General features: G+C 38.3%; 1 protein-coding gene across 1 annotated transcript in view; it reads left to right on the top strand.

The window, feature by feature from the left end:
* The window catches only part of CBL (Cbl proto-oncogene), an 84,829-nt gene that overhangs the window by 11,992 nt on the left and 57,330 nt on the right, over positions 1-15,507 (top strand). Inside the window, exon 2 of the mRNA XM_037505438.2 lies at positions 6,566-6,813. Within this exon, the coding sequence (XP_037361335.1) occupies positions 6,566-6,813 (248 nt within the window). The remainder of the gene's footprint in view (positions 1-6,565; positions 6,814-15,507) is intronic.

The following is a 15,507-nucleotide window of genomic DNA, read 5'->3' on the forward strand; positions in this document are numbered from 1 at the left end:
AATTATTCACAGAGCCTTTTGGAACTCTTTTTCCAGAGGTTATAAATATTTAGGGCATTTCCTTTTTTCTTTCCAGAAGATTTTAATATCAAAAGAGTAGGTCTACCTGTATATTTTTTGTATGGTTTGTGTTAGTGTTGAAGATTTGAAATTGTTGGGGCCTCCCTGGTGGTGCAAGGGGTTAAGCACTGCACAATGAAGCAATCTTCAGCCTTTGCAGCAGGAGTTTGATCCCCGGCCTGCCAGGGAGCAACCCACGTGGCGAAGCAGACCTCTCCTGTCTCGTCCGTTGCTCCCCTCAGCAGTGTATTTCAGTTAGTCTGCCTGTTCTGTTCCCCACTCTGTCTCTGGTGAATCCTCTCACCCCCCGCATCTCTGGCCTGTGCCTCAGCTCTTGTATGCATAAATAAATACATCTTAAAAAAATATACTTGAAATTGTTAGTGGAGTGCTCATTCTCCTGGTGGTCATGTAATGAATCATCTCAAAAAGATCTGGAAAAAAACAGATATTTAATTTACAAATAATCTTTACAAGGTCACATTTGAAGGAGGGGCAAATAACATTTGTGGAAGGTACATGGCACTAGTTTGAAAATGCAAATATTGAGGGCCTCCCTGGTGGCCTATGGGTTAAGTCTCAGTGTTATCACCAGTACTGCCTGAGTTCCATCTCCAGCCAGGGAGTTAACCCACATAATGTCGCAGCAGACCTCTCCTGTTTTGCCCACAGCTCCCCTTAGCAGTGTATTTCAGTTTGTTCACCTGTTCTGCTCTCCACTCTGTCTCTGCTGAATCTTCTCACCTCTCACACCTCTGGCCTACACCCCAGTTCTTCAACGCAAAAAAAAAGCAAGCATTGACAATATCTTGGAGATGTTTTAAAAATCATTATCTTTTAAATCTGACATATTATGAGTTGTTCTATAATTCACTGTCATTAACACCATCTATTGGTTGCATATTATATAGGTTGGGCATTGTATGTAAGACCAGAGTGATTTTAGTTCTTTTGTTGTTGAAAGGAACTATACCTGTTCTTTTTCTAGAGGTATTAGACAAATATTAAAGGTAAATGTCCTGATTTCTTTGATGTTAATGCATTTACCTTTAAGTAGGGAGAATATAGGGATTGGTGTGTGTAGCCCTGAATATAAATGTCACTACTTTTATGGGGAGTGCTGCTTGGTTTTGATCTTTGAAGGGGTAGCTACTGTAGCTTATTTTTTTTTTTTTTTAAGATTTATTTATTTAGGGCCTCCCCTGGTGGCACAGTGGTTGAATGCTGGGCTGTGAAGCTGCCTGCAGCCTCTGCAGCACCGGTTCGATCCCCAGCTACCAGCGAGGGTCCCACATGGTGCGCAGACCTCTCCTGCCGCAACCGCTGCTCCCCTAGGCAGTGTATTTCATCAGTCTGCCTGTTCTGTTCCCCGCTCTGGCTCCGGTGAATCCTCTCACCCTCCCGAGCTTCTGACTGTACCACGTGCTTGTATAAATAAATAAATAAATCTTTAAAAAAAAAGATTTATTTATTTATACATACACGAACTGGGGTATGGGCCAGAGGTGTGTGTGTGGGGTGGGGTGTGTGTGAGAGGATTCACCAAAGACAGAGTAGGGAACAGAACAGGCAGACTAACTGAAATAACTGCTGAGGGGAGCAGCGGCCGAGGCAAGAGAGGTCTGCTGTGCCATGTGGGATGCTCTGGCTGGCCGGGGATCGAACTCATGATGCGGAGGTTGCTGATAGCTTCACAGTGCTGTGCTTATCCCCTTACGCCCCCAGGGAGGCCTGATATTGTAGCTTTTGCCGATTACCGTATTTTTGGGTGACTTGCTATCTTTTCTCTATTCCTGGGTGCTATTTAGAGACCATACAGAATGGTGGTCGTCTTGATGGAGGCTAAAAGTAGGAAATTTAGGATAGAGGTGTTAAGACCAGAAACTGGAGATGGGGGTAAAATAATTAACATATTGAGCCAGTATAGAAATGAGAAGTCCTAAGGCCGACTGCCTGAGTATCAGACTGCTACAAACAGTATCTGGATGTGCAGACCAAGGTGGGGATATGGAGATGATTCCATTGTAGGGAATCACTGGTCCTTACAAGTCAACCTAGTCACATCCTAGAAGTAATTAATTTAACAGTAGATTCCAGTTCCACATAGGAATGAACCCTTCCCCAAAAGAACACTGTATCAGTACAATTTTTGCTCTGGTGACATGCAGCTCTTGTCCCAAGACTGCCCAACTGTGTCTATGCAGGTATCTCATTTAACAAACCTGTCCCTTGCAGGGGCAGTTCTCCTGCCCACCTGTGACTATGTAGGTGTTTCTTTCCACAACCCTTTTCCCTTTGCAAAGCAGCAGTAGCAGCTCTTTCTGTCTGATTGTGTCTGTGCAAGTGTCCTTTTTTCGTTTCCTTTTTTAATATAATAAACCTGCCTTTTTGGATATAACTAAACATCCCTGCCTCGTGGGGAAACTTGCTGTGTGCCAATGAAAGGGGAACTCAGGTGAAATTGTTCTCAGAGGTAACCCAAGGACCCCATTCACTGAACCCAGCACCTTCAAACTGACATTAGGAGGAATAATATCAGCTTTTGGTAGTCATCAAAGGGTGATGTGAGATCTCCTATTCTGTCTTCAATAGATAATTTCTTTTTTTTTTTTTTTTTTAATAGAGGCATGTTTATTTATTTATTTGTTTGTTTGTTTGTTTGTTTTGTTTATACATGCACTGGGTACAGTCAGAAGCGCGGGAGGGCGAGAGAATTCACCAGAGCCAGAGCAGGGAGCAGAGCAGGCAGAAGGACCGAAGTACACTGCTGAGGGGAGCAGCGGGCGGCAGGAGAGGTCTGCGCGCCATGTGGGACCCTCCTCCTGTGGCCGGGGAGCAGCCGGGGATCGAACCGCCGCCGCAGCGGTCGCCGGCAGCCTCGCAACCCAGCGCTCAACCGCTGCGCCACCGGGGAGGCCCTTCAATAGATAATTTCTGCCTACTCTGCAGATAACTTCAGTCAGGTCATATGGAAATATTTGGGAAGGGAAACTAACAAGTTGCTGTGCCTAGTTTGTTGGAAACCACCTTTCATAAATGTTTTATTATGCGGTAGGTATTCCTTCTGTATTTGCAGATTAATAGGTCTGAGACTCAGAGGTTAAATAATATACTGAAGTAAATGAAGCAGTATTTGATGTAGTCTTGCCAAAATTAATTTTAAATGAAAACTTAAAAGCTTATAAAAGCTTATATTTTAGACTTCATCATAATGTCGTCATCTTACTAGTTTCTTGCCTTCTCCACTTTTGTCTTTTTATCACTCACTCCACCCTGCCTTTTATACCCTTAGTCGCACTGACCTTTCTATTCCTCAAACAAATCCAAACCTGTTCTCACTTTAGTGCTATTGGCTTAGTTGTTCCTTCTGTTTGGGCAACTATTCTGCTTATTCTGCAAGACCAGCTCCTTCCTGTAATTTCAACTCAGCCTAAATTCACCTCAGAGAAACTTTGCCTATTCACTATTCTAAAGTGTTCATCCAACATTTTCTTATTATATTACTCTATTTTAATTCTCAGTATAGAATTGGATGTTGATTACCTTTTTATTGTTTTTTTTTTAATTGTCTGATTCATCGTAGTTTTAGGGATGTTGTCTTTTCCCTTCTTTGTCTCAGTGTCTGACATATCTGTTGAATAAATGGATATGTTGAGAAAAGTAAAAACTATCAGGTACAACGTTCTTTAACTTACTCCCTCCATATCTGTGAATTTTTCTCTTTCTGAACCTGTCTCTACTCCCTTTCTTTCTGTTTTACAGGAAGAGGTATCCCTTCTCTGTGGCATGCTGTGCTCATTTTTCCCATTGTCTTGCTAGAAATTCAGCTTCATTTAGCTTTTTTCTCTTCTGTTCTTTCTCCATATAAAACTTGTTCAATTATCTGAAAATAAAAACCTTCAATCATATACTTCTTGTATTTTTTGCTGTATCTTCATTTCTTAGTCTGTGTCAATCTCCCCTATCTCCCTCCATGGATTAACCTAGAACCCATCTTTTTAGTATTTTAACTTAAATATATATTCCTTAAAAATATATTTTGAATTGTAGACAACTGTCTTAGAAATCAGGTATTGGAATATCACTTATAATTTGGGGACTGTGTTTGTTTTATTAATACGAGTTTCTTTATTGTATTGCAGTTAGGATTCAGTTATCTTCTGAGGTAGATGGAGTCTTATTTTCTTGGCTTGTTCTTATTTGGCTTGAAACCCTTAATAGGATGTACAGCTTCCTAAAACACTTAAAATATTCATACATCAAATGCTTTTGTTGACTCAACTTGTCTTTACTTGCTAGGCTTATACAGGCCTATTTTTCAGAAGTTCAGGAAATGATGCATATAGAATAAAATAACTAGATTTAAAATTTAATATTGTCTTTCTCCTTGTTTGAAGAGTCAGTAAATGGGATTAATGGTCTGAATGATTATAATTTTGGGGGGAGGTTTCTGTCCTAAGGAAATAATCTGATCTATAGAAGAATAAAATGCCCAGAGTTGTTCATTACAGTAATATTTGTATAATAGTAAAGATTTGAAAACAATATAAATGTTAAAATTAAGTGGGAAGATAGTCAGATATATTATGGTATACCCATAGAATGGAATCATTTAGACCTCTCAAAAGAATTTTAGTGAGCTTTTGATGACACAAGAAAATAGATATTTTAAAATGTGAAATAGAGTGAGATGTCAGATTATCAGATTAGGTTGTTTTGAATCAATATACTGCTGACAACTAGCTAGCTAAAAGACATTGAAGAGCTATAAAGATAGCAAGGAATTAGGAGGCCAACTTGTGGAAGATCAGGTTTTGAGAAGTGAGTGCTGATGTTTGAGACTTCCTTGATCATTGCTGATTCTAGAAGTGACAGCTGAGAGGCTGAATAGTTTTTAAAATACTCTAGGAGTCAAGAGAACAGGGAGAGCAAAAATTAAGAATCAGGACCTGCCAAGGTAGAGGATTCATAGAGTATTTAATGCTTTAATCTTAAAATACAGTGCTGAACTATTTTCAGGTTTCAAGCACTGACTTGGTTATAATGGTTCAGATTTCACCTGTAGTATTTGTTCCTTCTTGTTCCATTACAGAGATTGGCATTACTAATTTGGCGTTACTAATCACCAAATTAGTGATCTTATAATTTTCATTTTCCTGAATGATTAATGAAGTTGAGCACCATTTCATGTTCATTGATTATTTGGGTATCTTCTTTTGTGATATTCCTATTCAAGTCTTATGTTCATTTTTATATAAGTTTGTGCTAATTGATTTGTAGGTATTCTATATCTTTAGAGGTGATATCTTCTGGGTATTTGTATGTCTTGCAAATATCTTCTCAGATTCTATATATGTCCGCTTATTCTTTTTTGGTGTCTTGATTAAACAGTAGCTTTTGCTTTTAAAGTAGCAGAATTTAATATTTTTCTTTATGGTTAGTGCTTTTTATGGTTCTAATTTAAGAAATTTTTCTCTATTGTGGAGATAATTTTTTTAATCTTCTAAAGCTTTGTAGATTTACCTTTCATATTATCAATAACCCATCTAGTTTTTTGTGTGTGCGTGTTTCATTATTTTGTGTAGTGTAAGGTGAGGGTTTAGTTGATTCTGCCCCCTTTCTCCTCCATATGATACTCAACAGTTAACAGTTTTTAGAAAAATCTACTCCTTTGTGGTATGTGCTTATGTGTGGATCTACTTCTAGACTTTTCTCTTATACTAGTTTGTCTCTCCCAGACGCAGAAAAATCCATGTAAATGGAAAGTACAAACTAAGTTGGTAGGAATAAATAAGTTTTCACTCTAACATATAAAATAGACTGAACTAACCAGCTAAAAAACAGAGATTGTTAACATTCGATTTTAAAAATCTAGGTATATGATCTTTAAAAGAGACCCATTTAAAACATAACAAATTGAAAGTAAAAGATGAGAAAAAGGATTGCCAGGCAAATTCTGAAAATCCTGCATTGATATCTGAAGAAAAGGTGTTTGAGTTCTACTCCATGTTTTGCTGAATCCGAGGGCGTTCTGCTCTTATCCCCTAGTGGTTGTTAAAACTCCAACCCCTATACCAAAATTTACCTCCTAGAGCAGCCATGTTCTTTATTTCTGTCCCTGAGCATTCATTCTCTTTATTCTATTGTGGGGTGAGCCATGCATTTAAAAGGAACTTGCCGTGTTTCATTTAGCCTTTTTAAGGCATTTGTGTGATGTCCACTCTACACCAGTTATTTAGTATACTATGTGTTGTTTGAACCATTCTGGTTATAAGAACCCACCCACCTAGGGGAACCACTAAAAAAGTAGAATGATTGCTTGTGGACATGGGAGTTATGGATCATTTCTTATATTCTATGCATTTTTAATATCATTAAAATTTTTCATTTAATAATATTAAATATCTGCAAAAGAGCACATATTTTATATATATTTTTAAATTAAAAAAAGAAAATTGTCCTTAAGATCCTCCAAGTAATAGTCCTTCTTTTCCATTTGTTGCAGGTGGTGCGGTTGTGTCAGAACCCAAAGCTGGCGCTAAAGAATAGCCCACCTTATATCTTAGACCTGCTGCCAGATACCTACCAGCATCTCCGTACTATCTTGTCAAGATATGAGGGGAAGATGGAGACACTTGGAGAAAATGAGTATTTTAGGGTGTTCATGGAGAATTTGATGAAGAAAACTAAGCAGACCATAAGCCTCTTCAAGGAAGGGAAAGAAAGAATGTATGAGGAGAATTCTCAGCCTAGGTAATGGAGAATACTACACAAATATTTATTCAGGCCTGAATGGGTAACACATTGAAGTAGTTGAGTTGGTTTTAATTTTATGTCAACAAGAATATAAAGTTGACGTTTGAATTAAAGGTGTGTTTTATGTAAAAGGTTGCCTTGGAGGATTTTGAACCATCCTAAATTTGATAGTTTATCTCTGAAAAATCAGTGACTTATAATGATGAGGTTGAATTGGAGGCAATAAATAGGTACTTTAAAGACCTGAAGATCTTGAAAGTTCGTGATTAGGTGAGTTGGAAAGAAAGAGGTTGGGGTTAAGCTGATCTTGGCAATAAATAAGAGGTCAGATTTTGTCAGGTGAGTTGTAAGTATGTGATGATAGTGCAAAGCTTAAGCCAATAGTTTAGATAACTTTTTATAAAACAAAGTGAAATGACATTTCTTTATAGGTAAAGCGACTTTTCAGATAGACTAGGTATTTGCAAATATAGTTAATTCAGTAAGTATTTCAGGGGCCACTATATTTTCTTTCGTACTTTTTAAATATTGAAAACTCCTTTCTCTATCCTGTATGTTGTTAGCTTGGTTATTGTAATTATATCCTGGGAGAGAAGTAGGTTGATTTTATGTGTGTGCAGTTGTATTTGAGTTTGTCTAGTTGGAAATAAATATTAACTCACTTAGAACAAAAAATAAAATGCAAATTCCACTGGAATTTTTTTTTAAGATTTATTTATTTATGCATGCAAGAGCTGGGGTGCAGGTCAGAGGTGTAGGGATTGAGAGAATTCAACAGAGACAGAGTGGGGAGCAGAACAGGCAGACTGAAATATACTGCTGATGGGAGCAGCAGGTGAGGGCGAGTCAGGAGAGGTCTGCTGCGCCATATGGGTCGCTCCTGGGCAGGCCGGGGGATTGAACTCGTGCTGCAGTGGCTGTGGATAGCTTCAGAGGTTGGTCTTAACCCCTTGTGCCACCAGGGAGGCCCTGGAATTTTTTTTTTTTTTAAGATTTATTTGTTTATGCGTACAAGAGCTGGGGTGCAGGCCAGAGGTGTGTGTGTGTGTTGGGGGTGGTGGTGAGAGAATTCATCAGAGAGAGTGGGAAGCAGAACAGGCTGATTGAAATGCACTGCTGAGGAGAGAAGTGGGCAAGATAGGAGAGGTCTGCTGCACCATGTTGGTCAGCTCCCTGACCAGGGATTGAACTCATTCTTCAGTGGCTGCAGTTAGCTTCATAGTGCTGAGGCTTAACCTCTTGTGCCACCAGGGAGGCACCTCCACTGGAACTTTTTAGTGCATAAATTATTCTCAAGGAATGGCTTAAATTAGGAGGGACAGTAATTTTTCAGTCTGTTATGTTAGCCTGTATGACTCTAGCAGTAACTTACTAAATGGTATCCTAGTAATCTCTACTCTTTTGACTCTATTGGTTTAGATTCTGGGGAACCTCATATCTGAAAATTTTATCCACATCATTTTTCATATTTACTGCGACGTATATTGCTCAGGTTTGGTTCAGAGTTTCAATTATTTTTCTTGAAAAGATTACTGGTGAAACCTTTGTAACTATTGATAGATGTAACATTTGTAACTTTTATTTCATATGAAAGTGAATTTTACTCTTAAATAGCTAAGGTTTTTTTTTTTTTTTTTTTTGGTTGTTTGTTTGTTGCGGGCAGCCTCGTAGCCCAGCGCTCAACCGCTGTACCACCAGGGGAGGCCCTCTAGCTAAGTTTTAAAAAATTATTAGGTACCAAAACAGTAAAATTACTTACAACCTTATAATGAATTAGATTCTGGATAATTCTAGGAAGTAAAAAGATTAAATCTTTCAGTTATGATGTAATGGGATAAACATTTTAATAGAGATATCCACAAAGTGTTGTGTGAACACAGTTTTGCTTAGTGGCATCAGGAAGGTGGCACAGAGGAAGTGTTATTTGAGCTAGATTTTGCAAGGGTAAGTAGGAAATTTCTAGACAGAAGTGAAGAAAAGGCCTTTAACATAGTGGCATGAAAATGCATGCTCTATATATTTAAGGAACATGAACAGTCTGGTTTGGTTAGAATTGGGAGATATAGATAAGCTGGAAATACAGGTTGGAGTCAGACTGTAAAGAGCTGTTTTTTGACCTCTAGACTTTCTCCCATAGATAATAGGCTGCCATAGATAAGTTGTTTTAGGTCATTTTTATAGTGAAATAAAAATTATAGATTTTCTGGTCTTCTTAGATCTTGCTGAGCATTAATTTTTTTGTGCAACTCTTAGTTCATCACCATAGGCTGTGTAGTGTACTGGTTGAGAGGATGCACTTTGAAGTCAGCTGCCTGAGTTTGAATATTAACGTTGCCACTTAGTTTCCCCATCTATAAAATGAGATAATAATACTTTCTCTGTAGGATTTTGGGGCATTATTAAATAAGTAAATTTTCAGTTACTTCCAACAGTGAATGACACATCAAAGGAGTTGACTGGGTTAGCTCTTTTTATCTTAAACCATCATTTTCATTACTGTAAACATAGATTATTATGTCAGACTATGTATCAGGTATATTGTCGGGACCATTTTGCCTTACAGATGGCTTTATACTATGCTTACAGGTTCTTTAGCGTTTGCTTTCTTTCTTTCTTTTTTTTTAAAGATCTATTTATGCATGCAAGAACTGGGGTACAGGCCAGAGGTATGGGGGGGTTGAGAGGATTCACCAGAGACAGAGCGGGGAGCAGAACAGGCAGATCTACTGAAATACACTGCTGAGGGGAGCAGCGGGTAAGTCAGGAGAGGTCTGCTGCGCCATGTGGGCTGCTCCCTGGGCAGGGATCGAACTCATGCTGCAGTGGCTGCAGACAGCTTCATAGGTTGTGTCCTAAACCCTTGCACCACCAGTGAGGCCCTGCCTTTACTTTCTTATTTCTTTTTTTCTGTTTTTCTTCTTTTGTCTTTTTTTAAACCTTACTGTCAGAATGTCTGTATCAATTTTATTCCCCCTAACATGAAACTTTTAATCCACTCTGGACTTTGAATCCATATAACAACTTTGTACAAATTACATGTAAAATGAGAGTAAATAGGGCCTCCCCGGTGGCACAGCGGTTGAGCGCTGGGTTGCGAAGCTGCCCGCAGCCTCTGCAGCGCTGGTTCAATCCCCGGCTGCTTCCCGGCCACCGGAGGAGGGTCCCACATGGTGCGCAGACCTCTCCTGCCGCCCGCTGCTCCCCTCAGCAGTGTACTTCGGTCCTTCTGCCTGCTCTGCTCCCCGCTCTGGCTCTGGTGAATTCTCTCACCCTCCCACGCTTCTGACTGTACCCAGTGCTTGTATAAATCAATCAATCAATCAATCAATCAATCTTAAAAAAATAAATAAAATGAGAGTAAATACACTTAAGGTGAGAACTGGCTTTCCTATATAATCTTTGTGATCTGTATTTTTGTTGTTTAGATACTTTTTGTCTTCTTCAGTATTTAAATAAAATAAAGATATAATTCACATGTCATAAAATTCATCCTTTTACAGTATGTAATTCAGCTGATTTTAGTGTGTTCACAGAGTCTGCTACCATCACTGCTATCTAACCCCGAAATGTTTCCATCACCCCAGAAAGAAACACTGTACTCATTCATGGTCACTCCCCACTCCTGCCCTCCAACCCTTGACCATCTTTAATATATACTTTCTTTCTCTGTTGATTTTCCTGTTATAGACATTTCAGATAAATGGAATCATAACATGTGGCCTTTTATGTCTGCCTTCTTTCATTTAGCTTGTTTCACAATTCATTCATGTTATGACATGGATCAATCCTTCATTTTTTTTTTAAAGATTTATTTATTTATACAAGAACTGGGGTACAGTCAGAGGCACGGGAGAGTGAGAGAATTCACCAGAGACAGAGCAGGGAGCAGAACAGCAGACAGACTGAAGATACTGCTGAGGGGAGCAGTGGGCGAGGCAGGAGAGGTCTGCTGTGCCATGTGGGTTCCTCCCTGGCCGGCCGGGAATCGAACCTGTGCTGCAGAGGCTACAGACAGCTTCACAGTGCGGCGTTCAACCTGCTGCGCCACCGGGGAGGCCCAATATATCATTTCTTTTTATGGCTAAATGATAACTAAGTTGTACGCATGTACTACATTTTGATCTTGGACATTTGAGTTTTTGCTGCTTTGACTTATGAATAATGCTGCTGTGAACATTTGGGTACAAGTTTTTGTGTGGCTAGATGTTTTCAGTTCTTTCTGGTTATATACCTAGGAGTAGAATTGTTGAGTCATACGGTAATTCTATGTTAAGTTTTTGATGAACCACCAAACTATTTTATGTAGCAGCTGCACCATTTTACATTCCTCCAGCAACGGATGAAGGTTCCAGTTGCTCAACAACTCCTGGTTTTTGATTATCGCCATCCTTCTGGGTATAAATTAGATATCTCATTGTGGTTGAGATTTTCATTTACCCTAATGAGTAATAATGTGAGCATCTTTTCACGTGTTTATTGGCTGGTTGTGTATCTTATTTGAGAATGTGTATTCAAATCCTGTTCCCATTTTTGAACTGGGTTATCTTTTGTTGAGTTGTAAGAATTCTTTACATATTCTAGATACCACCAGATGCTTATCATATACTGGTTTACAAAGCTTTACTTCCATTCTGTGGGTCTTCTTTTTACTTTCTTGAGAATATAATTTGAAACACCAAAGGTTTTTCACTTGATGAAGTCCAGTATTTTTCCCTTTGGTTAACTTGTGCTTTTGTTGGTCTGTTTGTTTTGTTACTTATGCTTTTGATGTCACAGCTCAGAAACCATTGCCTAATCCAAGGTCCTGAAGACTATGCCTATGATCATTTTGAGTTAATTTCTGTATGTGCTGTGAAGTAAGGGTCCCATATCATTCTTTTGCATGTGGATATCCTTTTGTGCCAGCACCATTTGTTGAAAAGACCATTCTTTACCCCTGTTTGTCTTGTTGCTCCTGTCAAGAGTCAGTTGACCAAATGTGTGAGGGTTCATTGTCTGTTCCATTGGTCTGCTATGTTTTATCTTTATGTCAGTACCAGGTGTGGTAATTTTGTAAACTACAGTAATCAAAGTAAAACTTTTCTTTCTTTAAAAAAAAATCATTTTCTGCTTTTTCAAGATTGTTTTGGCTATCTTGAAAGATCCCTTGAGATTCTTTCCGAATTTTAGGATCAGCTTGTCAATTTCTGCAAAAAGAACAGCTGGTGTTTTAATAGAAATTACATTGGCCCTGTGGACCAATTGGGGGAGTCTTGCCAGCTTTAACAATACTGTTTCTTCCAGTTGGTAAACATGGGATGTTTCTCCATTTGATTCTTTAATTTCTTTCAGCAGTGTTTGTAGTTTTCAGTGTCTTTCGTTTAAAGACGTGGCTAAATTTGTTCTGAAGTTATTTTATACTTTCTGCTGTATTACAAATGGAATTGTTTTCTTGATTTAATTTTGGGTACTTTGTTGTTGGTGTATAGAATATAGTTGATTTTTTTTAATCTTTGCACAACTCACTTGATTTTCAATAAACAAGATTATGTCATGTGCAGGTAAAGAATTTGCATCTTCCTTTTGGATGCCCTTCCTTCCTTTCTTACTTCCTTCCTTCCCTCCCTCCCCTCCCTCCTCCCTCCCTCCTCCCTCCCTCCCTCCCTCCTCCCTCCCTCCCTCCCTCCCCCTCCTCCCTTGCCCCCTCCCCCCTCCCCCCCTCCATCCCTCTGTCTCATATCTCTTAAGTTAAATAGAATCTAACTTGAGTGGAAGTGGTGAGAAGCATTGTAGTCTTGTCCCTGATACGAGGAGGAAAGCTTTCAATTTTTAACCACTGAGGATATTACTGTGGTATTTTTCAATGCCCTTTATTGGTTTGAGAAAATTTCCTTGTATTTTTTGTTAGTTCAAAGTTGGTTTTGTTTTGTTTTGTTTTTTAATAGCACAAAGTGGTATTACGTGACCTTCTATGCATTGTTCCTGGTTTTTCTTTTTGGGAAAGAGAAGTTTGCAGTCTCAGAATTCTAGAAAAAATGCATATCTTAAGTTACACTAGAGGCAAGAATACAGATAAGCCTCAGGAATAACTGAAAATGCTGCCAGGACTCCATCTGCATAATTTCGATGCAGATTAATGTTTGAATTGCAGGAAAATTTGGCCTCTCCTACACCCAAGATTTACATCTTAAGGGTTCCCACTATAGCAGAATGCTTTCCAGTGTAGTTTCTGTTTTGACTTTGACTTGATAGAGGCCAACTGATTATCCTTACACTAATCAACTCTGTATAAAAAGCTCAGTGCTATGATTACCCCAGCATCAAGGGTTACTCACCTCTGGATGAACTAGCTGTGGCTTGGAGAAAATGTCTGTTCCTCCATCGCTATGTGCATGAGGGAATTTGTTCCCCTTCTCATGGAATTTAATCCCAGGAGAAACCAATTTCTTAAATATCTTTGAAGTGTACATATGTGTATCTATCTGTATATCACATAGTTGGTTCTTGACTTAATTTAGAGGATACTAGGTGAATTCAGTTGTCTAAAGATGATTTTGCCCTCATTTTTCTTAGACTTTATAAAAAATGTCTTAAAACCATAAACTGCTTCCTTGTCTTTGATCTTTAACTCTGTCTTTTTGCACCTGTTTTCCTTCCAGCACAGGATGTTAACAGTAGAAGCTAAATGGGATTACATAGTGTAGTTAATTTTAAAATGTCACTGTCTTACTGTGTCCACTTTGGAAATATGATTAAACTTTTCAATTGTAACTATATTGCCTTTTTAGAGGTAGTTAGTTATAAGCTGAAATGATCAAGCTTGGTTTTGTTGTATCCAGCTAGGGATAATTTAAAAGCAGGAAAAATCTCATGTGTGTAATCACTCAGTAAAAAAAGCAGTAGCATTGAATACTTTCTGTATGGTAGGTAGCATCAAATACTTTCTGTGAATTGGATAGATCTCTTCTTTCATGAAACTTCACAAACTTATGTTTTTCTCCATTACTTTAAAAAAACATAACTTCTAAACTAGTGGTCTGTTGGTTATCACCTTCTAGTGAAGCAGTGGTTTCTCACCAACTAGACAGAAGTGTTAAAGCTTATAGATTTTCCTGAGTTCTCTGAAAGTAAGTTCCAGTAAATGTACAAATCCTATTGCTACGTAATGGCAGCTTAGACCTTTGTGTTGTGAGTTGGGGCTTAGAAAAAGTTCTCACTTAGGTTAGGAGTGCCTTTCTTAACAATTGGGAGAGGGGCCTGAACGATTGGGAAAGGAACAACACCATTCTCTGGTCTTTTTGGCCAAGAGAGAGATGATAATTTGAATCAAAGTGGTGTTAGTAGAGATGGAAAGAAGGGGTGAGTACTTGGTATGTTTTAAAGTCATGTGACTTGCTAATAGATTTGTTTCTGGTTTGAATAACTGGATAGGTGATGCAATGCAAAGCCACAGAAGAGAATTAAACAGGGGAAGAACTTAATCTAATTTTTATTTTAAAAAGACAGTATTAGTTACAGTGTGGAAAATGGATTGGGCTGTGGCAGCAAAGACAAGAAATACAGAGGTAGATTACAAGGTTCTTATTATAGGCCGGATGATGATGTAGTTTTGACTAGGAAAGAGCAGGTTGAAAGCAAAATAGCAGAGAGGTGATAGACTAAAGCTGGATAAATAAGAATTGCTGGTGGACTGGACAAAAGGAAGGTGGAAAAAGATGACAGGGAAGAATCAAGGGTAACTTATAGGCTGCTACAAATGGCGGCAGCATTTACTAAAATGGAGAATTCAGAAAAATAGATGCAGTGAGAACTAAGTTGAGAGTGAGGGGAAGCAAGAGTTCCATTTTAGACACATTTAGTTTGAGACATTTTTATGAGCCATTTAAGGCAATATGTCAAGCAGGCAACTGACTGTATTAAAGTTTAGAGTTCAGAGAGAAAGTTCTAGAGTGAAGAAATTGGTGGTATTCAGCATAGTATTTAAAGCCATCACCGTAAACAGAATCATATAGGGGGAGAGAGGTCACCAGATTTGGGAATTCAGAAGTCGGCACTGCTGAGGGGGAAAGAAAGGAGAGACTAGATTTCAATAGCCAAAAAGAAAGTTTTGAAAAATGAAAACAAAAAACTCTCTAAATAGAAAATTGGCAAAGGAAATGATTAATGCACAAAAGAAGAAACATAAAAGGCCAAATATGAATACTGAGAGAACAATCCAGTTTGCTAGTCATAAAGCAATTTTCTTTTGGCCTGCAAAGTTGGCAGAAATTGGAAAGTCTATTTATAATAAGTGTTTCAAGGGAGGGTACAGTACTAATACCTGGTTGTGGTAGGAATAAAATTGTTGAGTGCCCCCTCTCCCCCTTTTTTGTTGAGCCTTTTATCCTTATAAGATTTTGTAACATCTTATTCTTGGTCACTTGGAAAATATTGGTTTACTACTTTTCAAGTGTTGACAAATCCTTACACAATCGTATTCATTAATTAAATTTCATTAGAAAGGCTTCACCGGGAAGCTATTTAAGCTCATTATGGTGGATAGAAGTTTCAAAAAAATCAAATTTTTGCTTAATAGCTTGTGTTTATTACTATCAACAGAAACTATCAGTTGATTATTTCCTCAAAGTGGCAGGTCACTTCATTCATTTTGGAGAAACTGCCAAATACCCAAAGTTGAGTAATATGCTTTGTTTATTAGTCATTCTTATAGTA

This window comes from Talpa occidentalis, unplaced genomic scaffold (genome assembly GCF_014898055.3).
Source record: "Talpa occidentalis isolate TD23 unplaced genomic scaffold, MPIMG_talOcc4v2.1 talOcc4.12, whole genome shotgun sequence".
Lineage (NCBI taxonomy): Eukaryota > Metazoa > Chordata > Mammalia > Eulipotyphla > Talpidae > Talpa > Talpa occidentalis.